The sequence below is a fragment of the Platichthys flesus genome, chromosome 22, assembly GCF_949316205.1.
Source record: "Platichthys flesus chromosome 22, fPlaFle2.1, whole genome shotgun sequence".
NCBI classification, from domain to species: Eukaryota; Metazoa; Chordata; class Actinopteri; order Pleuronectiformes; family Pleuronectidae; genus Platichthys; species Platichthys flesus.
This window is the reverse complement of record NC_084966.1, coordinates 2,504,560-2,529,061: the sequence shown is the minus strand read 5'-3', so window position 1 is coordinate 2,529,061 and position 24,502 is coordinate 2,504,560. Positions and strand designations below refer to the sequence as shown.

General features: G+C 46.6%; 2 protein-coding genes across 3 annotated transcripts in view; one reads left to right on the top strand and one right to left on the bottom strand.

The window, feature by feature from the left end:
- LOC133933708 (beta-1,3-galactosyltransferase 1-like) overlaps positions 1-3,210 on the top strand; it is a 69,888-nt gene extending 66,678 nt beyond the window's left edge. For both annotated transcript variants that reach the window (XM_062380893.1, XM_062380892.1), the window contains one exon: positions 1,171-3,210. In XM_062380893.1, the coding sequence (XP_062236877.1) occupies positions 1,430-2,416 (987 nt within the window). In that variant the 5' untranslated portion in view covers positions 1,171-1,429 and the 3' untranslated portion in view covers positions 2,417-3,210. The remainder of the gene's footprint in view (positions 1-1,170) is intronic.
- A 10,616-nt stretch (positions 3,211-13,826) lies between these two features.
- LOC133933584 (bile salt export pump-like) lies at positions 13,827-24,486 on the bottom strand (the record flags this gene model as incomplete). The annotated part of the gene is given in 27 exon segments (XM_062380704.1): positions 13,827-15,002; positions 15,520-15,666; positions 15,757-15,963; positions 16,697-16,894; positions 17,283-17,439; positions 17,630-17,871; positions 18,345-18,548; positions 18,647-18,808; positions 18,894-18,998; positions 19,083-19,253; positions 19,342-19,462; positions 19,645-19,714; positions 19,801-20,002; positions 20,166-20,336; positions 20,422-20,625; positions 20,995-21,120; positions 21,191-21,301; positions 21,388-21,501; positions 21,614-21,788; positions 21,872-21,996; positions 22,087-22,258; positions 22,342-22,475; positions 22,648-22,735; positions 22,929-23,212; positions 23,300-23,351; positions 23,432-23,461; positions 24,468-24,486. Coding segments are annotated over 27 exon segments (3,992 nt in total), but the record flags the coding sequence as incomplete, so codon positions are not given.
- Between the last annotated feature and the right edge of the window lie 16 nt (positions 24,487-24,502).

The following is a 24,502-nucleotide window of genomic DNA, read 5'->3' as shown; positions in this document are numbered from 1 at the left end:
GAGCGGGAGGGAGGTGTGGAAAAGCAGCCATGATGAGATGGATTCTACTGGACCGTGAGATTGATGACTCTGCTCCACAAAGAGAGGGAAGAGATAGTGGAAAACGAGGGGAGGAAGAAGAGAAAAGACCTGATGAAAAGACGCGCAGTGCCCCCGCAAGACAAGAAGAGAAACTGATAAAAGAACGAGGGAGCTTTTATCTCAGCTCCTCCATCTGAAAACACGAGCAGCATCTCTGCACATTTCAGAATCTCTAATAGGATCTGTGGCACTTTTTTGTCCGTCGTCAGTTATGCATGAAGAATAAAACTTATTTCTGCAGAATAGGAGCCGAGCCGCCGCTGCATCACAAGAGATTAGGTGCAAAGAAAAGTCGGTTTAAAAAGAAGGATTAGATGTAGTTCGGCTTTTTTGACGTCGAAAGAACCAGCGTATTAGTTTTCCGTCACTGCCTCTGAATGCAAACCGACATTTACATACTTTGGATACAATAAACGTCAAGTTTTTAAAATCCTATTCCATATTTAGAGCTCAAATTCAGCCCCTTATGATCCATGAGTGTGACCAATTAGAGCCCTAATTCTTAGCGTGGCAGGACTTCTGCGGCGGTGTCTGTCCGGCTAACGAAGGAGCCGCTCGTTACAGGGTAAAATATGTAAAATACACATTCTGGAACCGACTGAGGTAGAGCGAGAGAGGATGGGTGAGGAGGGGAGTAAATGTGAGGAGGTGGGGAGGGGGGGGTGAGACCTGGAGAATGAGAGATTGTGGATATTAATCTTCTCCCATGATAACGTTTTACTTTCACCTTCTCTCCGTCCTCCTCCTCTTCCTCTCGGCTGTCAGATGGGTTATTATGATTTGCCAGCGTGTGTCTGGTGGAGGCGGGAGAAGACGGAGACGAGCTGTGCAAACAGAAAGTGGAGGAAGAGAGGGAGTAGAGATATTCACTTCTTATCAGAGGCGCTGATGGAGAGATCTGGTAACCGCGGTCCACCAGTGGATAGATGCTCCAGGCTGTGACAATGCAGAAAAATAAACATTGTGAAATATGTCACATGTCTAACCGTCTCTATGAAAGCTGGATAGAAGGGTGTTGGCTCCCTGCTGCAGTCTTCATTCACATTGTGAGTAATGCTGCTCTCTCTGTGTTTTCTCGTCTTCTTCCAGATGCCGTCACCGAGCGCTGAAGCCTCCGTGCCGGCTGCGATGGGACACAGTCCGGCCGTGGACACGATAACAATCCTCTGCAGTGTTACCTTTCACTCCCAGCGCCATCTCTAGACAGTAGATCGGTCCCTTATCTGACCTTGATGTCAGTCGTGTTGCAGTGGCAGCCTCAAGCTGCACCGCCGGATCAACCCATGGAGGCGTGGCCTGAACACCCCCCACACCGCTGCCCCTGGTAACACCAGCCCAATGACCAGCGATGCCTTCTAAGGTCTCCTGCTTGTACCTGCTGACAGTGGTTTGTTGGGCCAGCGCTCTGTGGTACCTGAGCCTGTCCCGCCCCTCCAGCTCCTACGTGGGACAGGTGAATGTCCCGGTACGCAACGCACCCAAGCTCGGCAAGAACGACACCTTCGGCAACATCCGCACGCGCGCGCTCAACCCGCACGACTTTGACTACCTCATTAATGAGGAAAAGAAGTGCGAGGCGGAGCCGCCCTTCCTCGTCATCCTCATCAGCACCACTCACAAGGAGTTTGACGCCCGCCAGGCCATCAGAGAGACATGGGGTGACGAGAGCACGTTCCCGGAGGTGCGCGTGGTCACGCTCTTCCTGTTGGGCCGCAGCACCGACCCCGTTCTCAACGAGATGGTGGAGCAGGAGAGTCAGATCTTTCACGACGTGGTAGTGGAGGATTTTATCGACTCGTACCACAATCTGACGCTGAAGACGCTGATGGGCATGCGTTGGGTGGCCACCTTCTGTCCCCAGGCTCAATATGTCCTGAAGACGGACAGTGACATTTATGTCAACATGGAGAACCTCATCTACAACCTCCTGAAGCCCACCACCAAGCCCAGGAGGCGGTACTTCACCGGATATGTCATCAACGGTGGGCCAATCAGAGACATGCGCAGCAAGTGGTACATGCCCAGGGATCTTTACCCAGAGAGCAAGTACCCGCCCTTCTGCTCCGGCACCGGGTACATCTTCTCCGCGGACGTGGCCGAGCTCATCTACAAGACTTCGTTACACACCAGGCTGCTGCACCTGGAGGACGTGTACGTGGGCGTGTGCCTCCGTAAGCTCGGCATCCACCCCTTCCAGAACAGCGGCTTCAACCACTGGAAGATGGCATACAGCCTTTGCCGCTACCGCCGCGTGGTCACCGTCCACCAGATCTCACCCGAGGAGATGCACCGCATCTGGAACGACATGACCAGCAAGAAACAGCTGAAATGTTAGCAGGACTGTTTGCACCCGCACCAGCGGAGGAGTCGGGGGGGATTGAGGGGTTTGAGACAGCACCGAGCTGAAGGAACCATATTGATGAAGAGTCCGGGGGCTTTGTGAGGAGGGTCTGCAGCTGCAAGGCCACAAAAGAACTCTGCATTACTCTGAGATCTCCTCATTTCAAGGTGCTGCTCAGCTCAGACTCTCAAATCAGGCTCGAGGTCGGATTCGCTTTCTCAACAAATGTGTGAAACCATCACTTTAATGGGAAATTACACCACAGCAGCAACATTTGATTCAAAATAAACGGCAGCACTTGAAGTTGTCACCTCACAGCTCGAACCCTGAATGTTCCTGATGTGTTTTCAGTCGTTGTACTTTCTGAACGAGGTGTCGATGCTGGATGTACCGTCTGGTAGCGCTTCACCAGGACCACGCTGAGTCCCGGTGTGAAGACTCGGCTGAAACACGGCGTTCTCACGCTGTGGATTGGTATCAAGGAGCCGACCTGGTTGCCTCTGTAATATTTCAGAATTAGACATATTTTCTTACAGCAGAACAACCGCGGAACATTTCTTCAACACTGTGAAGATGTCGGCTGCTCGATTCCCAAGTGGATGTTACTTCTGTGACGGTGTATAATGTGGTTATTTGTCTCAGGCGCTGCAGTGTGCTGTTCTATTTTCTATTACTTGAACATGAAGAACAGATTCATCAGTGGGAGAGTGTGCCGAAGACAAATATCACACTTTGGAGTGCTTTCTTCTTTTCAATTACTTGAGATTAAATAAACTGCTTTTGTAAGACTTGATATTTCATTTATTGCAGAAAACCACATCAAAGTTTTTATTCCAGTCGGTTTAATATGAATTCCCTGTAAGTTAATACGCCCACGTGCATATTGGGAAACTCGATTATACCCTGAAATGTTTCTGCACAAATCAAAGTGTCTCATCAGAAGCGCAGCTGCTTCGTTTGAAGCGAGTCGCAGCTCTCGACACGTCACAGGCGGAGCTGCTGGAACTCCAGGTCTCAACAAGAGGAAGCACTGGGGTGGGTTTGAATGTCAAAATAAAGTGCAGACATTTTTCAGCACCACATTAAAGTTTAGGCATCAACCGTTCATTTAAAAGTTTGATTCATTACTGAGAATGTTTTTTTCAAATGGCTTCAGAATGGAAATAGAAATAGCCTAAATACGTCAGTGGCAGGTACATTAGTGTGTTTCGCAATGTCAGTGCTGCTTTTATTGTTCCACCACTTCCTTCATCATAGTGCTGATGGGCTCAAGGACACGTACCAGTGGACTGTCTGATCCAACACTGCGTCACACACATTTGAAATTCACTTTTCCTCCAAAATAATAGATTTCATGTAGTAATTTCAGAAGAACTATTAACGTATATATAACTTTAGATAGATAGATAGATAGATAGATAGATACTTTATTAATCCAGAGGGAAATTCAGATCATCCAGTAGCTTGTTCACTTACCACATCACTGACATATATACATAAATCACATATATCACATATATCACATACGGAGAGCATATATACAGATACAGGTATGGAATGCAATGATGTGATTGTGTCAGTGTCCAGTATTAAAGTGATTTTGTGCTGGAGTGGATAGTACAACAAAATATAAACTGTATTTATATTTATAAAAACAGCAGAAATATATATATATAAAAATATATAGGAATATCAATCAATCAATCAATCAATCAAATTTTAACTGTATAGCCCATATTCACAAGTTACAATTCTTCTCATGGGCTATACTTTAACAACTCATGTGTGTGTTTGTGTGCGAATCAAAAAATCAGCACCATGCAACATTACTATAATTAGATTGCTCAGCCTCTGATGCCTACAGGTGTGTGTGTGTGTGTGTTCTTGTGTGTGTCTGTGAACTCTTTGTTCCAGCAGCAGCATCCTCCTCTGACGGAGCAGCAGCACGGCTCCTCTGGGACTCGGTGCCAGAGAAATGAAAAGTGTTCTGTTCTTGCAAAGATAAACATAAAAATGTGGGAAGCACTTGTGGCGCCGCTCCGTCCTCCAACTGTTTCACTCGGGAATCTGGTGGGAGCTTGTCGGCAGAGAACACACCAGCGCCGTTATGATTTCTTCATAATAAAACGACTCCCAGATGGCGGCTTTACTTCAAATGCGTCTTTATGATGTGTTTTTGCAGCTGAGATATAATTGAAAACGTTTTATGGGAAAGAACTGCCACAGTGTGTCGTCAGTTAATGGATTTATTTTGCACACTAGCACATATGTGAAGTAATAGTTATTCACAGCCTCTCATCTTCACTGCTGTGTTTTGCATTCCCCTGATCATGCCCTATGGCACATGCAATTTGAGACGATGTGCTGAGTAATAGAACGTCTACGCTGTAAGTGGCCAATTGTGCTAAATGAAGCTTGTGCTCGACAATCAGGAATCTGATTTCTAAACAAATCTTTGGAAGAGTGGAAACACAACCCTCTTCAGACCTTGAGGTGTTAAGACTGGAGGCAAGTTTCCTAATTCTGCATAATCCCCTGCAGAGAAGCATTTTGATCATGTCCTCCTGACCCGTCCTGTGAGGCGTAGGGTGCATGTGCACAGGAAAATAGCCGTGGACTAAGTGGCCGTGTGCAATCTGTGCAGGCGTAGTCGAGTCAAGGTGAGAGGAAGAGGCTGAGTGAGAGCAGCTGGAGAGAAATCCTCCAGGAGAAGTGGTGTCAGCGTGATGCTGTGATGCATCAGGAGGCTGCAGCTTGAAGTGGCATTTGGATTCTGGATCTGTCGGATGTTCAAAGACGGTCAAAGTGTCATGATTGGCAGCTGAGACTGGTTTAGAATCAGTGGAGTGTGTTTTTCAGCAGGAATCTGCCTCCGCGGCTCTGTACCCTGATCGCAGCTGAACAGACTCTGGCTCCAACTGATAAAAAAAACTATCCCAGATTCTTTTTGACCTTTTACAGCTTCATCAGTACACAGCTATTGAGTCCTTCATTAAATTAAAAGAATATTGAATTCTTTAAGTAGATACCTCTAAACAAATTCATTATTTACCACTTTGTTTTCTGTGGTGTCGCCTAGAGCACGACCGCCAGCTCAGATCAACACAATTCCAATGATTAGAATAAAAGCAGATAACACTGAGATCATTTACATGTTCTGCTCAGCATTGCAATTTCTCAATCTGTCATTCATCTGAGGCAGAAGACAGCTGCAGATGTGGGTCAGTTGTTGATGGATGCTGCAGCCAGAGATGCTCATTACTGCTAATAAACCTCCAGACAGCTGAGGGGGGGGGGGGGGGGGGGGGGGGGTGAACGAGGCAGGTGCAGCCACAGGAAGTGGAGTCAGACAGTGTTATAGCGATGAATTAGTCATGGACGCCGTGAAAGTGATATGTACTTCCTGCTCCCTGAGACTGAAAAGGTCAAAATCACAGAATCTCTTCAGACTCAGATTTCAATGTGTTTTTAAGTGACTCCTCCGCAAAACAAATCGATGGCGTCACGAGGTCACTTGGTGTTTTACAGGCTCACATCGCTCCACGTGTCCTGCAGCGGGACTTTAACCCTCACAACTCCGACATGGCAAGCAAAACCTAAATATTGATATCAGGTTATCCCGTCCTTGCAGGTGACAGCACTTCAGCAACATGAATTATTTTCTGTCATCGGTAACAGAGAGATGGGATTTAAATAGGAAGCATACATCAGGGCGTGAGGCAGGGGCGCCACCAGCGCTTGACAGAGATAAGTGTGACAGCCGGGCGGACTTTGAATTGCACCAGCGATAAATTAACTCTTAATGGCGTTGGACAGGAGCCGATCTCTTGGAACCGGTGGAGGCGCCGAGCTGAACCTCACCTTATTCCAAAAGCAGCAGGTACATATTTATGACCTGCTGCGCGCTGGGGGGGTGACATTTGCATGTGTGCGTGAGAGCGGAGTCTCATAAATACCTGATGGGCTGCTGAGCGTCAAGATCATTTGATTCAGAGGCAGGTAGAGGAACAAGCTTCTCGTAACTGCCTGGCTCTGTACTGGATGTCAGTCCTTTTTAAATTCTTGCATATACCTGGGGAAAGTATGCAGCTCATGTTTATGGGTCCTGAAGGCAGCAGGCAGAGGGTCGGGGAGTGAGTCTGTTTGATGTGATCACACCCAGTCAGGCAGCGCTGCTCCAGCAGCAGCTCCAGAGCCACTGAGGCTCTGAGGCACTTTACAGCGTGAGACAGAGCCGAGCGGTGACCCTTCTTTATGTCTCTGCACCGGAGAGACAGCCAGCGGCCAGAGGGAGGATGTTTCCTGGGCGTCCATCCTCATGTCTCTCCCATTCTTGTCCACACGATATGTCAAGAACACCATGAAAGTTGGTGCAAACGTTCATTTGGACTCAAAGATGAACTGTTTAGGATTTAGTGGTCGAAAGGTCAAGATTCCTATGACCTTACTAAATGTGTTTTTGGTTTTTGTGAAGGCAGCGTCTCAGGAATTCCTCGAGGTGATTTCCCCAAATTTGTTCAATTGGATGTGAAGATGAACTGATTAGATTGTGTGGTAGCAGACGTCCCCCTATTGGAGGGTCTGATGTCCCTCTTGTGTCTTTCTGTTAAATAATAGGCTGATAAATATTGAGCGAGAGGCAGAAGAGGATTAGAAACAACTCGTCCAAGCAGCTATAATTTCTCTTCTTCCAAACTTTACATGTTTTCTCTGTTCGATATACGAAAGCTGTTCTCCCACTGGGTCATTGACGTTGATTAAGTTCCTTCAGTCCACTGCACAGAGACTTTTACCATTGATTTGTCAGGTTTGCTTACTCCTTACATCTCGCGCATCACCTGCAACAGAGACCTGGGCTGCTTTGACTCTTGAGATGCTGTTGTGGCTCGTGGACTAAACACCAGGCTTTTTCCAGTCATTAGCCGCGGCCCACACCGCTCTGCGAGGGCCCGTGGGGAGTAATTGCCTCATTTGGGAGGTAATTAATCTCTATTAAAACCACATCCATCTTAGGCCGTTACCTCGCACACATCGAACACACAATTTGGAGCTTCACAACACAAACCGCCGGAGAACACGCAGGGAGATCCGGCGAGGGGAGGAGGCTGAAAAGACGACTCCAGGAGGGGAAATAAAGAGGTGAAGATAAGTGTCCGAGTAAAAGATGGAGAACTCACTGTTTTCCCTTTAACTGCATATTTGACAGATTTGTCCCCTTTTCGTTCGTGTCTTGCCTTTGATTTCTGTTTCTCCCACCACCTTTCCTCATCTCTCTCTGCCTGTGATAGTCTAAGCCGGGCTTAAGCTTCCATCTACTCTCTCTGCCTCCTTCCATCTCTCTCTCTCTCTATTTCTCAGTTCCTCCGTCTGCTGCTATCTTACCGCCAGGCCTAGAAATCCTCCGCAGATGCCTGAGAGACCGACTGTTGACAGACAACACGGCTTTAAACGTGAAAACAAGGCTATTTCGAGCAGGGATTGCATGAATTCATAGGCAGATGTTTTTCTTTGCACTTGTTTGACATTTTTCTGCAAACTTATCAACACAAAACACTTTGTGAGGCAAGCGCGGAGAGAAATGCAAACATTTTGTGCCTGTCACAGTGACGGCTTTCATGCGAACATGTTGGGTAAACTGCACACGGACAAATATAACACCAAACTCCTCATGTTTCCTAATTGCCTGCAGCTCCCAGCGTTTGGAGCTCGTGGATAAATGCTGCAACACAGACAGAACAGTGACGGTTATATTCAGGCCACTGCTCAGTTCGCTTCCTCCAAATAAAAAGAGACTTTTGGGTGAAATTACCTTCAGCTTCAATAAGATAACACAATTTCAGAGATAACTTCATCAGACTGAACAGCACCGTGAATCCCAATCACATTCCAGCTGGACCCTTTCAGAGAAATCAATCCTTTCTCATATCGCCAAAGCAGGAAGTAAGATCCTTGTGTTACCGGGAGGGGGGGGGGGGGGGGGGCATTTGAAGTGTTTACAGACCCACAATTCAAATCTGCCTCTTTTATTCAGCTGAAATGTATTTTTATCTGGTGTGAACCAGGCGCTTCAGGAGCCAAACCCTTTTACTTCCTTTCTTCTCCAGTGAGTCAATGTAAAGCCACGTTTCTATATAATCTGCTCCGTGCTCCGTTCCTGTGCCAGCGCTTGATTTGCTCTAATTAAATGCGACTGACAGTGTTTACGCATTAGAGAAGAACAAAGATGCAGCTGATTGAACAACAAAAGACAATTTATTCCAACCACTTTACTCTCAGTTAGTGTTTCTGCCATAATCCTCGTCTCTGGACCACACCGCAGGGGAAATATCCTGTTTTGCTTCATTTTGGAGAATTTAAACCAGTTTCATTCTCCTCTGTGTTTACAAAACTTTATTTGTAGGAGAAAATATCAAGAGCAGAGACTTGGGTCACACATTTTATTCAGAGTTGATGTGAAAGTTCCCTGAATGTCTTTGTACGTGATTCTGAAATCCGGAAAATAAATTCAATCAAGTGTCCGACTGCCTGCTGGCTGCTGTTACTCAGCTCCAGGAGCTCTGGATGAGACTCTTCTGCCTCGCTGGCTTCTTCATCTCTCCAATCGGCTCCAGTTCACTCACACAGGAGGACTCCTCTTGGTCCCGGCGCTCTGGAAGATGGTCGTCTATGAAATGCAGTGGTGACGATGGTCCCGTGTCAGTGGGGGATGCGTCAGCTCGGGGCTGATGGGAGATAATCCCAGGACAGGATGACCCCTGCAGAGAGAAATCCAGGCTTCACGATTATCCTAACCTTGTCAGGCGCCACGTGTCAGATTCACAAAAACACAAACACGTGTGAACCATGTCATTGTCTCTTCCCACCACCCCCACCACCCCCACCTCCCCCACCTCCCTGTGCAGTATCGACTCCAACAGCCGCACCGGGAAGCAGCAAGCAGCTTTCCAAATCATGACAAATCACCCTTAACCAGCGGCTGAAGCTCCTCGGGGGGGCTGGAACAACAGTGTGGCCTCAGATGAGGGAGGAGGCAGCTCACCGACAGAGAATCGTTGGACCTGGCGACAGCTTTTACTGTCACGTGATCACGTCTCATTATTCATGGCGCCCTCTGAGCTTCGTCAGCGACCCGGAGGCCGGATGAAGTTTCTTACTTTCATCTGGCTTGTTCTCATCTTGGGTTTTTCCATTTCATGTTTTGAACTTTGGCTTTTCAACCTGTTTTTTGTTGCATTTTGCCTTTGCACGTATTTAATTAAATAGACAGAGCAGGTGTGCAGGATGTTGAAGACACATCTGTTATTATAACTCATTGTTGTGCAGAAGCAAAGGGTTATTTCTCTCAGATAATGACAGTATTTAGTCTTGTATGAATAATTGTGGCTCAGTGTTTTCTCCTGCAGCTGCCTCACTCTCCTCTCTGAATTTATCTTTGGGATAAGAACTCACAAAAGCCACTTTCAGACATGCATATCTCCTCCTGTGTGTCGTTCAGTGTTTGGGTTTTTTTCTTTTTGTTTCGTCTCCTTGTGTTTATTTCTACGTTTTCTTTTGCTCTTAGTGTTTGGAGAACTCCACATAACCTCCAACCTCCGTCCATCTGAAAGTAAGTTTCTTGATATGTCCTCGTCTGACATCTGCACTCACATTCTAGTCAGAACAAGTTATTCTTCACTCTTAAGTTAGGTCAATTAATTCAAATTCACAACCACATATGGTTCATGTGGTTTGATGAAGTTATTTCTACGTTCATTAACACAAGTAGCAGAGAGCGGCTGTCAGCCTTGAGGTAGGTGCTGCAGTTTCTGCACAGAAATGGTATTTTTGCAAATTGCACGTTTCATTATCAAAGGTGCAGCAACTGACGCCGTCTTGGTTTGGTCGTTCTTTGAAGTCAGTCGTTTGCGGCTCCCTCAGCGGGACGTCAGAGCCGCTCGGCGAGCATCAGACAAACTCCCAAGGTCAATCATGGCTGGTTTCCTGAGGAGCTGTGTGCTAATCCTGCTAGCGGGTCTGTTCAGGGACTGTATCTGATGGAGAGTCTGCTCGCACACAGCACAGTGTTCAGGCTGCGACACGTGTTATCGCAGGTTATTTCAAGGGGATTGAACGAGGGGATGTGTGAGGAAGTGGAGCTGAAATGAGAAATAGTAGCTGCGCAGGGGGTGCAACAAATCACACAAAGGTTAAAGATGGTCGCCCTGCGCTCCCAGGAGCAGGAGCAGCAGCTGCATCGACAGAGAACACGGAGCCACGGTGAAGCTTAGTGCGGCTTTCCACTCGGTGTGTATTCCTCCCGGAGGCACGTCGTTCCCCCGGCGGGGTCAGCAAAGACCCGAAGAGCCCATAACATCCTCCGGTTTGCAGGCGACACATTAGGCCTCAGCATCGCCCAGTTAATTAGGAGACGTGCTCTTCCACTGAGCAGCATCCGAGGCCAAAGAGCTGCATGTGGCTCTGCATGAGATCAGATCCTGTTTGGTCGGCGAGCTCAGAGAATCCCCGGCTTCCATCCTCAGCCCACGTGGAGGAAACTTTATTCCTAAATGCCAAACGGAACATTAGGGAGGTTTGCTTCAAAGCCATTAGAGGAAATAAACACACAGAGCTTGTTATTTAGAAACTTAAAGGTGAAACAGGTCTAATAAAGAGGAGCTGCTTGATATAATGATATGAACAAACACAACCTCAGATTACCGCTTCATTGAGATAAACTCAGCCGAGGGCTTCTGAATTCAAATCTGCCTTTTGTAATGGTGATTTTCACCAGGTAAGAAGTAATTAAAATATATTTTGTTTATACTTGAAATTGAAGTGATTTCAGACAGGCTTGATGGTGAATGTTGGGAGAACTGCTGTCGGTCTGTCTTTCTCTTACAAAATATTATAATTAAGAATAGTTTTACTACTTTAAACAAGTAATTGCATTGCTAGAATATCTGATTACTTTGTTTCAAGTCAATCAAAGGTCCCTTACAGCAACATCAAAGCTTCCAAACATCGGTAGTTTGACATTCTGAGATCAATTTGTTGCCCAGCAGAGTTACCTTACTCACTTCCTGTGGACTTCACACTCGAGGGCTGGTCGGAGAAATCCTGCAGAAAGTCAGGAGGGTCAGCTTCAGCTTCAGTTCCGTGTCTGGAAGCAGCTTCAGCCGCCTCATGAATAATTCCATTCTAACAGGATCCTCCTCCGACACTCCCTGTGGTCACAGTTAATGTTATTGCTGCTGTAATAACGATTACGATAATGAAAACCTTAATGCTAATGGCCGTCATCAGTAATGATAAAACTAGGCTGGTGTTATACTGTCGCTGCTTCTCACTTCCCCTCGGGTTAATGATACATCTTCCAGTCTGGATTTATTTCAACATGACGACTTTAATTTGGGTTTTATGGGACGTGCGTGTTGGAGCCAGACAGAAAACGAGACATCAGCAGTTTTTAATATCGGCCCAGAAGATTTAATCAATACAGACGCTAGTTACATCACCTAATATCCCGTTCGTGACAGATTTAAACATAAAAAAAATAAGAGACGGAACAATCTATTGGTTTAATGTTCCAACACAATTATAGGGTGAGTGTGTGGACTCTGTTTATGCTCTGAATCCTGAATCCACGTTCAAGCTCTGACTCGCCGCCACCACCAGGCAACAGAAACCAGGGTCTCCTCCGTCTTATTTACTGCTCCTGCGAGCCCACCAATTTGCCGGCCGGCCACTCAGTGAGCTGTAATGGCTTCTGGCCCGTCAGCACTTTAAACCCTTCAGAGACCCTCCTGTCCGGTTCACAGTGGGAGAGACCTGGTGGACAAACAGAGAAACAAAAGATCCCTGTGGGAAATTAAGAGCGGATGTAATTATGAGAGGTGGACACCATAACCTGCACTGAATAAAGATGAATGTGTGTTATCTGTGTTTACTGGGATCGCTGTTCTTGTTCATCTTAATGAATGATTATCTTTATTTTTTTAAACAACAAGATTAACAAGCGACAATGGACATTTAAAGCCATATTTAGCCTTATATATTGAGTACAGTATGAGAGTTATTTTGTAATATTCCAATTCGAAAGTCCAATCTTTAAACCAGAGAGAAATGTTTCTTTATCGCGAAAAAAATCATGATTAAATTAAATAAAAACCTATAATTTAATAAGAAAGAAAAACTCAAAATGTAATGTGAATCATAATTAAGCCGGAATAAATGTTGTAAATTTGTAATTTGGGGGAAAATTGAACTGTATTCCTGATATTATGGTTTTATTCTTGGAAAATGTACAACTCTACTCTCTGATAATTATGACTACATTACTTATACTTTATTTTTAATACTTTGTCCTTGAAAAATTATCACTTTATTCTTGAAATCTCCCCCCGACAAATCCATACAGTTTCAAATCAGAATAAAACCTCAGCGTCCACTAACATCCACAACGATCCGAGACCATGAGGAAAACCACTCACTGTTCACTGTGTTGTGTTTATGTGACTATATCTGAAGACTCACCAGCACAGACACATCACACAGCCTCCGACGCCTGTTCCCATCAATCAGACCTGCATTGACACGCGGCGGCACAAAGTCAAACACTGTCCTCTCTCTGAATGGATTGGCAGGAGAAGCTGCGAGATTAGATTGCCTCTGAGGAATGCTAATTCACCAGGAGTCTGAGTCTGGAGATGTCGTGATTAAAGACTCAATTTCCCTGAGGTCAGTGTGGCGTGATGGCATATTACTGCTAACTGATGGAGTGTCTCTGACATCTGCACCCGTCACAAGCGGCAGGCGGCGGCCCGTAGTTAACATGGAATGGAGACACCAGATTAAATATTCCTGTCAGCGGCGAGAATTAATTCAGTGGCGGAGTTCATGAGAAGCTGTGTTGTGTTATCAAACTGGTGAGGAAGAGGAGGGAGAGGCCGGCAGACGTCATCTCCACGAAGCAGGAAGACCCCTGATCCTGTTTGTTCTAGTTTTATAGCTCTATCTAGCTTAGTGCTAAAAGGACAAGTAAGATATGGGAAGTATGATGCGGTTTGAATCTGATTCTAAGAGTAAAAGTTTGCAAGATAGGATGATGCAGGCATTTGCATTTATTTCAATATCTATCGTCAGTTTTTGGTGTTTTGAGAAACGCTGATTCTGCTCTGCAGGCTGAATATATGGGGGGGGTGATAAGATGAAGAGTTCATGAACTACGTGTTCCAGACCTTTGTGGAATCAGTCTGTGGATAAACCAGACTTATGATATCGTTAGTTCTACTAGTAAAACGTCAAATAAATGTTATAATGATTCATTACTTTCTTTGAGTCGATAAATAAATTAACCTGAAAACAACATCAAAGTCAAGTTAATCATCACTTTCCTGCACAGACAGGAAAAACCATCACACACGTAGACTTTTCTCTTTCTTTATGGTATGTTTCACAAAATGGGATTTACTTAAACTCTACTGTGCAATTACATTTATTCACAGTTCAAATTAAGGCCAATTATATTATATATTATAATAGTGACAGTTTGTTTTTCATCAGCAACAACTTCATTACAAGGAAGTACAAAGACACACATCTGCACTTTATAACATATTTACAGCCCAATAATACTTTTCATTCCATTTCCAAAAAATAAAGAAATAGGAAATCTATTCAGAATATCATTTAATACTTCTTTATATTTGTTTGTTGCTGTTATCGAAGTTTTGTAATAATTATAAAGTTTGAATTAATACTGATAAAAGTAATGATCATGTACAAATATGTCCCTCAATAGTTTTTATATCATATAACTGGATTATTAATACAGAGTACTAGTATTTTAATTGTTGAAGTCAGTCTCTAATTTATAATAATACATATATACAAAAGAGTATTAAACTCCTATTTCTCCTTGCTGCATATATAATTTTGTTTTTGTTTTTCTCATTAAATTACAACCGTATTCTTCTCAATTACGGCTTAATTCTCATAATATAACAACATTATTGTTGAAAAGTCCATTTTTCTTTCTTCATTATGGCCTCAAAACCTGGTCGTAGCTGTGAGACGAAGGTAGATGAGTAAAAAGTACAATATTTCCAGTATGAAGTAACATAAAGGGGGAATACTGAATCAAGTACTTAAGTAACTAGAGTAAATGTACTAAATCACATTTGACCACTCACTTAAAGGCAGCGTCATTCATGTGACCTGTGGGATTCAGACCTGTGACACACTCGGCACATGAACGTGCACAAACAAGGATCTGAGTTAAAATACCTTCAAAATAAATACTGAGTGACCCGGTGTAACTTCCTGTTGAGCACAGGTTCCAGCCTGAGTGAAGCATGGCTCCACGTTGTGTTCGGCTGATTGGACGCTGGTCCCCGAGCGGTTAGCTGATTGGTGCTCCCGTGGTGACCAGCTTGTAGTAGGCTCCCTTCAGGACCATGAGCTGGTTGTGCGTCCCCTTCTCGATCACGTAGCCCCGGGACATGACGGCGATGATGTCAGAGTTCTGGATGGTGGACAGGCGGTGGGCGATGACGATGCACGTCCGGCCCTCTCTGGCTTTGTCCAGCGCTTCCTGCACAATCTGCAACAGACGTGAGAGAGCACACGTGAGGCAGCGTGCACACACTCAGCACACACACACTCAGCACACACACACTCTGCACACACACACTCTGCACACACACACTCTGCACACACACACTCTGCACACAGCAGCTATTATCTGTTCCCCCTGACAGCACACACACACACACACAGGCCGCACAATTATAGCAATTTCACAATCATGCTTTGATTACTATCATTAGAATGTTCCAGTGCATCAGCGCCGCAGAGGCCTCTTTGCTCCTCGGTGGTTTGGAGCTGGAGCAGCTACTGCACAGCCCACAGACCATATTCATCTTAAAGGGGCTCGACTGGAGGGCTGGCCTGAACTGTGAGCTGCTGCTGTTAATAATAGAGATGATGAATGATAATGACGGTAATGATAATAATAATTAACTGGCTGCTCTCCGTGCCCCGAGAATATCAAGCAGCTGCACCGTGCAGCGAGTGAAGCGCGTGGAGCCAAAGATGTGGTTCGGTTTATCGGAGCGCACCTTCTCGCTCTCCGTGTCCAGCGCGGAGGTGGCCTCGTCCAGCAGCAGGATCTTGGGGTCGCGGATGATCGCTCTGGCGATGGCGATGCGTTGCTTCTGACCACGGGACAACTGGGAACCCTGGGCGCCCACGTTGGTGTCGTATTTCTGAGGCAGGGAACAAGATATATGATGAGTTGGAGTGTTTGAGCTTTGTCTTACTTCAGAAGAAAAGTGTCCAGGAAGTGCTCAGGGTACCTCAGGCAGCGCCATGACGAAGTTGTGCAGCTGGGCCTTCTTGGCGGCGGACATCACATCGTTGAGGCTGATCTCCCGGGAGTTGTCGCCGTACTTGATGTTGTCTGCGATGCTGCAGTCGAACAGGATGGGCTCCTGGGACACGATGCCGATCTTGGAGCGCAGGAAGGGCACGTTGACGCCAGTGGAGTCGTGGCCATCAATCAACTGCATGTCACCATTAGGAAAAAGCAATATAATAATCAAAGACGGGGACATTCAATCCACTTAATGCGCTTTCATGCGATCATTTCCCTTCTTACTACGCAGAGGTGATTCTGTCCTTTTTAAATCTGACAGAGAATCAGGTCTGTGTTTCCAAACCACTTCCATCTCCATTAACTCGGTTTGAGTTTTGGCAGTGCTCCCCTGCTGGCACGAAGGCAAACCTCCCTCCTGAGCTTCTTCTTTTCAAATAGAGCCCAGAGTCAGCGTGAGCGTCTGACTGATAAATGATTTAAAGTGATTGTTCAGTCACCGGATGTCAGATGTAAGTGATTATTCCTGGACTTTGACAAATGACAGATTTCACTTTGAACTGGTAAGTCCCAGACGAAAGAAGAAATGACTTTCATTTCCCAATGAGATGTCTGACATTTTGAAAAAAGGTCAGCATCTGCAGTGACAATCTAATTCTGGCTGCTTGCAAGGCTCAACTCACACGTGTCCTTGTTCAAATATGCAAAGAATTCATTCGATTCGTCCAATGTGGAAAAACTAAGTGAAAGTTCAGTCAGGAAGTCGTTATCTCTTCATCCAACCACAGCCTGACACACTCGTCTTGAGCCAATCACCTGCAAGATGTCATAAAATAGTTTGCCCTCCCTTTCTCTAGAAAAAGAGCAAATGAAAAGTGACAAGGCAACACAACACAATTATGATTTCAGCATGTGGTCCTCACCACTCGGCCGTGGTCCGGATCGTAGAACCTCTCCAGCAGCTGGACGCTGGTGCTCTTCCCGCAGCCGCTGCTGCCCACGAAGGCCAACGTCTGGCCGGGCCTCACCGACACGTTCAGCCCGTTCAGGACCTGGATGTCCGGCCTGGTGGGGTACGTGAACTTGCAGTCGATGAATTCAAGGTTCCCTTGGAAGTTGTCCTGGAAACAAGGTGGATGGAGGCAGGAAGGGAGGTTACAGCAGGTTTCTGTGTGTTAGGGCGCCCCCTGCTGTCCACAACAGGCAGGATCAGACTCTCCAATAACACTGGTATCAAAGGGTTTAATTTCCTTTATGCAGATTTTTATTATTGTGCTGTAATTTTTGGGAAATGATAATTCTGCTAATGAGCCATATATGATAAAAGAATCCTTCTTTTCTTTCTCCGTCCATCGACTCATCTCTATCATGGCTGATTCAAAATTAACAAGCAAAGCAAAGAAGGAATAAGGAATCAGGCTTTTGCTTCTGAATTCCCATCTGACTCTATCATGGCAGGACCAGGCAGCGCTCAGAGTGTAACATACAGCAGAGCGAACACACTCATACCCATTTATCCCCCTTGTCGCTGTAGACGCTGATCTGAGGCACCCGGTCCAGCAGCTTGAAGAAACGTGCGGCTGAGATCTTGGCCTTGGCGTAGTCGGGGGTGTAGGAGGAGGCTTTACCGAGGGCGGTGCCGCTGGTGACGATGGCAGAGATGACCCTGCCACAAACAACACACTGTGACGTCTGCAGGAGAGTTGTGTACTTATCATCTACAGATTTACAGGTGACTAAACAAACATTCATTTTTCATGTCAATCTCCTCAACATCTTGCTGCAGCAGCCACATTGGAACCCAATGATATAAACAGCAGCAGTATTGAGACACGGCCTGGTTCTGCTCCTCTCACCTGAACACCAGGCTGAAATGAAGCCCCTCCTGTCGCACCAGGTAACCTCCGAACCTGTACGAGGCCGAGTTGGTCAGGAAGACGACGCACTGGGCGAAGCCGTAGCAGGCCCCGTACACGTGCGCCTTCTTCAGGGCCGCTTGGAACGGGCCGTCCAGTTGGGCCTCGTACATGTCCACGAAACTCTGCTCTTTTCCCAGTCCGGCGATGGTGCGGATGTTGTTCAAGGCCTCACCAGAAATCTGTAAATAAGAAAAAGTGGCATGGAACCCAGAAACCAGGTTAAATGAGTGTGTTTAATGTGTAAAGAAAGATCGGGTGCAGATAAATCCTTCTTCCATCTTATCTATTTCCTGTTTTATGCTGCTGCAGTGAGCCAATCTCCCGGCCCCCCACAGGGATCATTAAACTTTCATCCGATCCACTTAATTTGAACGGGTGGGGTTTACTGCACTGGGGGAATGAAGATAGTGTGGAGAAAGTTCACTTTAAATTAACTTTTAAATACTTTTACTTGGATTTGAACTTCCTGCCTCTCCCTGTATTGTCCTGAGGTTTTTATCAGCTTGGCCTCTCGGTTCCGTGACTGCATTTTAAATGACCCCCGCAGGAATCGAACCTGACACTGTCACACCCGATCTGAACATTGAAGTTGAGGGGTTGACAAATATGTCAGGACCAGAGGAGCTGTACGCTATGAACAATGATATCTGACCCGTCCGGCCGCCTCCATGGCCTCCTTGTCCTGCTTGGCGAAGCCCGTCAGCATCTTGGCCTGGAAGCCGCCGGACAGAGCGATGAACGGCAGGAAGCAGAGGATGAGCATCGTGAGCTTCCAGCTGAAGTAGAAGGACATGAGGACGGCCACGCCGATGTTGGTCAGGGAGTTGACGATCATTCCGATCTGCGACCCCGTGGCCTGAGAGCGAATGGAAAGGGAAACAAGGATCATGCTTACAAAATATCATCTCAATCTTATTATGTCTAGTTCTTCTTTTGACTGAGGCTGTAACACACCCCTTGAACCTGCGAGGCGTCCGTGGCCAGGCGTGTGGTCAGAGCCCCGGGGCTGTTCCTGTGATCGTCGAACCAGCCGATCTCTTGGCCCAGCATGGCGTGAAAGCCGAGCCGCCGCAGCCTGCGGGTCAGCAGCTCCCCGGACTTGGAGAAGGCATAACCCTGGAGACAAGACGTCACATTGGGGGGGTGGGAGCGGCACCAGCACCCACACAGGGTTTCAATCTGAGCTGAACTGCTACTCTACCTGCAGCATCTGGGTGAAGAAGGACACGACGCCCACCATGACGAAGAACATGCAGATACTATCGATCTCCTTCCTCTGAGCCACAGGATCTGTTACTGAGAACGTCTGCACACACAAACAAAACCATGTGAACGCGGACCTCCATGCTCAAAGGAACCTTATGTGAGATGAAAGTGGATTGAGCCTTACAGCCAGGATTTGACTGAACAGCAGAGAGTAGACGGGGTTGACTCCTCCATTTATCGCGGCTCCAATGGACCCAAAGAGCATGTAGGGCCACTCGGGGATGTTGTACTTCAGGATCCTGGCGACCGGAGCCGGCTCCACGACTTCCTCCTCCTCCTCCTCTGGGATGTCGGCCTGAGGGTTCAAATACACGTCAGCAGGCACGTAAGGCAAAAACTGGCAACACGTCAAATGAAAAGCAGAAGTGCTCCCTCTCACTCACCTTGGATGTGTCGGGCTGTGAGAACGTGTAGGTTCTGGGCCCCAGCTCTCCAACCATGGACGCTGAGGAGTCTGGGATCAGGTTGGACAGCTGGGATCTGGAGCGCTGGCGGATGGAGGATCTGTGATGGAAGGAAGATCACACTGTCGTTGATCCTCTAGCAGATTAAATGTAGGAAGGGGATAAAGTAAATTAAGATTTCACTTCATTTCCGGCTGTAATGATCCAATTTAAATGCTCAGTCAGGAAGTGGATATTATTCAGAGGTGAGCGAGTGATGAAGTGACTGGGACTGTGTGATACCTCAAACTGGCTCGGTAGCTTCCTGCTCTGGACAGATTCTGCTTCACCGGCTCTTCTTCCTTCTCGGCCACTGAAAGAAGCCAACGCAGCGTCAGGATCACAATCTGATAGTTTACATATTACAGATCTGTCATGGCGTCAGAGATTTGAACCCACGTTGTCGAGCCTTCTCGTTCAGGGCCTTGTCTCCTTGACTCTGCAGCGTCACCAGCATGAAGTAGACGCCCTTCCTCTCCAGCAGTTCGCCGTGCTTGCCCTTCTCCACCGCCCGGCCGTGCTCGAAGCCCACGATCACGTCAGCGTTCTTGATGGTGGAGAGACGGTGAGCGATGGAGATGGTGGTGCGGCCCAAGCGTACCTGCAGATTTACAGAAAAAGGGTTTTGATCTCAAATCCTTAAAATACACATGAAATTTGAATGTTAGAAGAGCTATCTTGATATTTTACTACTTTCCAACAAGTAGAGTTTTCATGTTATATCTGTTCATGGTTATTTCAGCACATAGACCAGTCCCACTTACTTTATCCAGCGCCTCTTGGACGATGGCCTCGCTCTCGTTGTCGAGGGCAGAGGTCGCCATGTCCAGCAGCAGGATGCGAGGGTTCCTGACCAGCGCCCGAGCGATGGCGATACGCTGCTTCTGCCCTCCGCTCATCTGACCACCACCCTCCCCGACCATGGTGTTGAATTTCTGTCAAATTGAAAACAGAATTGGTGCTCGTGCTTCTTCTACACCTGAGGATCCTGCAACCTTCTATTTGCTGGATCCACTCCACCTGTGGCAGGTCCTGGATGAAGTGGTAGGCGTTGGCCTCCTTGGCGGCAGCGACTATGTCCTCCATGGAGACACCGGGTCGCCCGTAGCGGATGTTCTCAGCGATGGTGGTGGCGAACAGCACCGGCTCCTGCTCCACGATGCCGATCAGCGAGCGCAGCCATTGGATGTTCAGCCCTCTGATGTCATGACCATCCAGGGTGACCTGAGGATACAGAGAGCAGCTGGTTTGGCAGAAATTGATGGATGAAGCTATTAAAACCACTTTGCTGCAATAATGTGCTTCGAATGATGAGGTTATTAGAGTCTATTTCCTTCTGGAGAAGCAGGGAGGAATAAGAAAGTATAGACCTGTAATTCCAGCAGGCAGTTAAGACCCATTGGCTGAATAATGAAACGTATTATCATGTTCCTCTGCAGCCCTGAGGGGATGGTTATTTCTGAAACCAGCAGAATCAGGCTTAAAAGGAAGGAGGAGGCAGCTGCACTGTCTCGTGGGTAATTTGACGAAAGGGACCTGAATCAGTGTATTACATGTGTGAGTGCCACGTGTTCTCTATGTAGCTGTGCTCACCATGCCCTCCTTGGGGTCGTAGAAGCGCTGGAAGAGCTGGATGGCGGTGCTCTTCCCGGCTCCGCTCGGGCCCACGAAGGCTGTGGTCTCCCCTGATTTTACTGCAACACTGAGCTGGTCCAGGGTCTGAGTACGAGGGACATAAATTCAGGAACTGTTTTCAGGAATACTGTTTGACGTAGAAGCACTCACGTACCTTCACATCCGGCCTGGATGGATAGTGGAAGGTCACATTGTGAAACTCGATGTCTCCCTTGACCCTGTCGAGCTTATATCCAGCCTCGGATAAACAGTCGATCTCCGGCTCCTGGTGTTGTAAAAGGAAGACGTGTCAATAAGAGGCTCTGGTTTCCCTTTGAAAACACAGTTCCTGGTTATCATCAACTCTCTCACTCTGTCGATGGTCTCAAAGATGATGGTGGCGGCGCCGCGGCCGGCAGCAAACGCCTCCAGACACGGAGAGGCCTGCCCCAGATTCATCGCAGCGATCAAGACACCAAAGAACACCTGGGAGGGAACCGTTTAGAAAGCAGTGCTGTTGGTTCCAGGTGTTGAGCACACAGACGTTCTGAAATATGTAGTTTCCACGTTTATTTGCATCCCTGTCGACGTGTGATACCTGCAGGAGTGTTCCTGGTGTGTACTCCGCGGTGTCCAACACCAGACCGGAGCCGTACCAGAAGGCCAGAGCGTAGCACAGGAAGATGATCAGCCACATGTATCCAGTGAAGAAGCCCATGATCATTCCCTTCCTGATGCCCCAGCGCTGTGCAGAGATCAGGTTCCTGTCATACCTGTGGAGGAAAAGACGAGCTCGGGCTCAGCTCTGCTAATAGAAGGGTCAAATTGGGTCGTGCATTCATTTTGCATTCTTTACCTTTGCACTTCTTTTAACTCTCCACCAAACGCAGACACAGTCCTGATGGAGGAGAGGACCTCATCAGCGACGGCTCCGGCTTTGGCGTAGGCCTGCAGCTCCCTCCCGGTCAGTTTAGCCACGAACTGGACTCAGAGGAAAAGGTGATGCAGAGTTACTGGAGGAGAAACGAGGCTCCAGGGGAAGTCAGGGCAGACGAGAAATAACCGACTCACCAGAGCCATGAAACCAGCTCCGATACCGATGAGTGGACTCGCTGCGACGATGACGAGCGTCAACTTCCATCCTTTCACGAAGCCGATGCAGAAGCCGCACACGAAGGTGGTGAAGCGCTGCAGAAAAATGGCAACTTGATCCGCGATGGCATCGTTGATCTTGTTGATATCACTGGAACACAGATATGACGACCGTGAGACAGACAACACTCTCCACCTCACAAACCCCCTGATAGGAGTCGCTCCTCCACTCACTCGGACATGCGTGTGTTGAGTTCTCCAACAGAGGTGCAGTCGAACCAGCCGATCTCCATCCTCATCACTTTGCTGAAGTACATCTTCCTGACGATCTGAACCTGCCGGGCGGCGGCCTGCACCCACAGCGAGATCTGTCCGTGGAAAAGAGACGAGTGCACATGGAGCAGGCATTTCATTGAGTTGGCCTCCCACAGAACTCTACTGGGATGTAGAATAGAATTAAGTACATGTAGTTTTGAGAATATTATAGATTCAAGTTGATTTCAAGTGGATGAGAAGATGACAGACGTGTGAACCACTAACCTGAAGGTAGCCCAGCAGGAAAACAGCAAATGCAATTCCAACGTAGTACAGGGCAAATTTGGTCATTTCATATTCGATGTCCAGAACCCTGAAAGTCCACACACACATACAGTGAATAACGACTGCCTTAGGACTTTGAAATGATTAAACACATAAAAGATTTAATAATACATCTACTTGTGTTTAAATCATCTCTCAAAACGTACTTTTCTTTCTGCTATTACTTTGATGAGAGCGATTAATATCATGATTATTCTTATTCTTATTATTGCATTCCTCACCCACACGTCAGGTTCTTCAGCGGAACGAGCACCTCCCACGTGGAGTTGAGGCTCCAGTCCGACTGGTTGAGCGCTGCAGTGTAGTCGCTCTTCCACTGGATGGTGTTGTTCACGCACTCCTTCCTGACGTCCCTCAGCTCATTGAGCTCGATGTCGTACTCGATGAAGGTGTCTGTGAGCAGGCCGAACACCAGCAGCATGAGCGGCTGGGCCGAGCCGTGCAGCACCGCGCACACACTGCCTATCACCATCATCACCACCTCTCTGCACGTGGAGAAGCGGAACTGGACACACACACGGGACACGACATGAGGAGGACGGGACACTCAGTGAGGACAAGTGTCAGATTCCGAGGGAAACACGTGTTTTACCAGCTGGAAGAAGCCGACCCGTATGGCTGGTTGTTCTGCGTTTCCCTGAGCCCTGTGATCAGAAGAGAATATCAAGATTACACATGAGATCAAATCAAGTGTCCAGAGACTCAGCTGCTGTAGTTGACTTACTTCTCATCCTTCTGGGAGGAGGTCATGGTCCTGCATAGAAGAGAAAAAAAAAAAAGATATTCTCAGTGTAGGAGGCTGCAAAATACATGCTTGATTATTTAATGCATGATGCAAATCAGGGTGTGTTGTGAATCCCTGCTGCTCGTGATTAATAAACAATCACATCAAGACAACTTCTTTAGTAAATGCAATTAACAATTCTTAATACATCAACTTCTCACGGTGCTGTGGCTTTGGGAGCTGGAGAAGAAGTGGAAATTTGAGAAAAAAGAAAACACACAATGTACGTCTTTCCTGTTGTGTTCTGGATTGTGTTTGTTTTTGCACATTAGGTTGCATTTCCTGAATTTACAGCTTTCTGGTCCTAGAGGTCAATTTGGTGAAGATGTTTTTTTAACTGTGCGTCACACAACATAATATTACAGTTATTACACAATATTACACAACCACTACTGGACGTATTACTATTCCGATTCAGGGGCAGATCCAGGAAAGTTTTCTCACTTTCTTTATGACCATATTGAAGAAATAAATCATGAGCTTTTCTGGATATTGGTCATAAAATAAAATTAATAATAATAATAAATTAAAAAAAAGTCGTGGTATATTGTGGGGAAAAAAGCAATAATTTTTCGAGAATAAAGTCATGATTCAATTAGAAAGAAATTATTATATTTGGAGAATTCTTTTTTAAATAAGAAAATAACTGCTAAAAGATAAATAACAACAGACAATCAAATATATATATATATTAAAAGCTGCCTGCACAGGACAGAGATCATATATAGATTTTCCTTCCTAGTATCTGAAACTTAATTTCCTGGTAAACGGGGTTAATGACCCTTATAGTATCTGAGGCCTTATTGGGTCTCTTGTTTTCCAGCTCCCTTCACACAGCAGCTACACGTTGAGCATATGGTTATTCAAACACTCTCCACCAAGCTAAACAATAAGTGTTGCATGTGTAGCTCATCATTTATAGACCTTTAAACAATCTCTCTAATAATGACGTTAACATATAAATGTCTTTACTTACATGTAGGAGTCCGCTGGCTCTGCAACGCAAGAGTT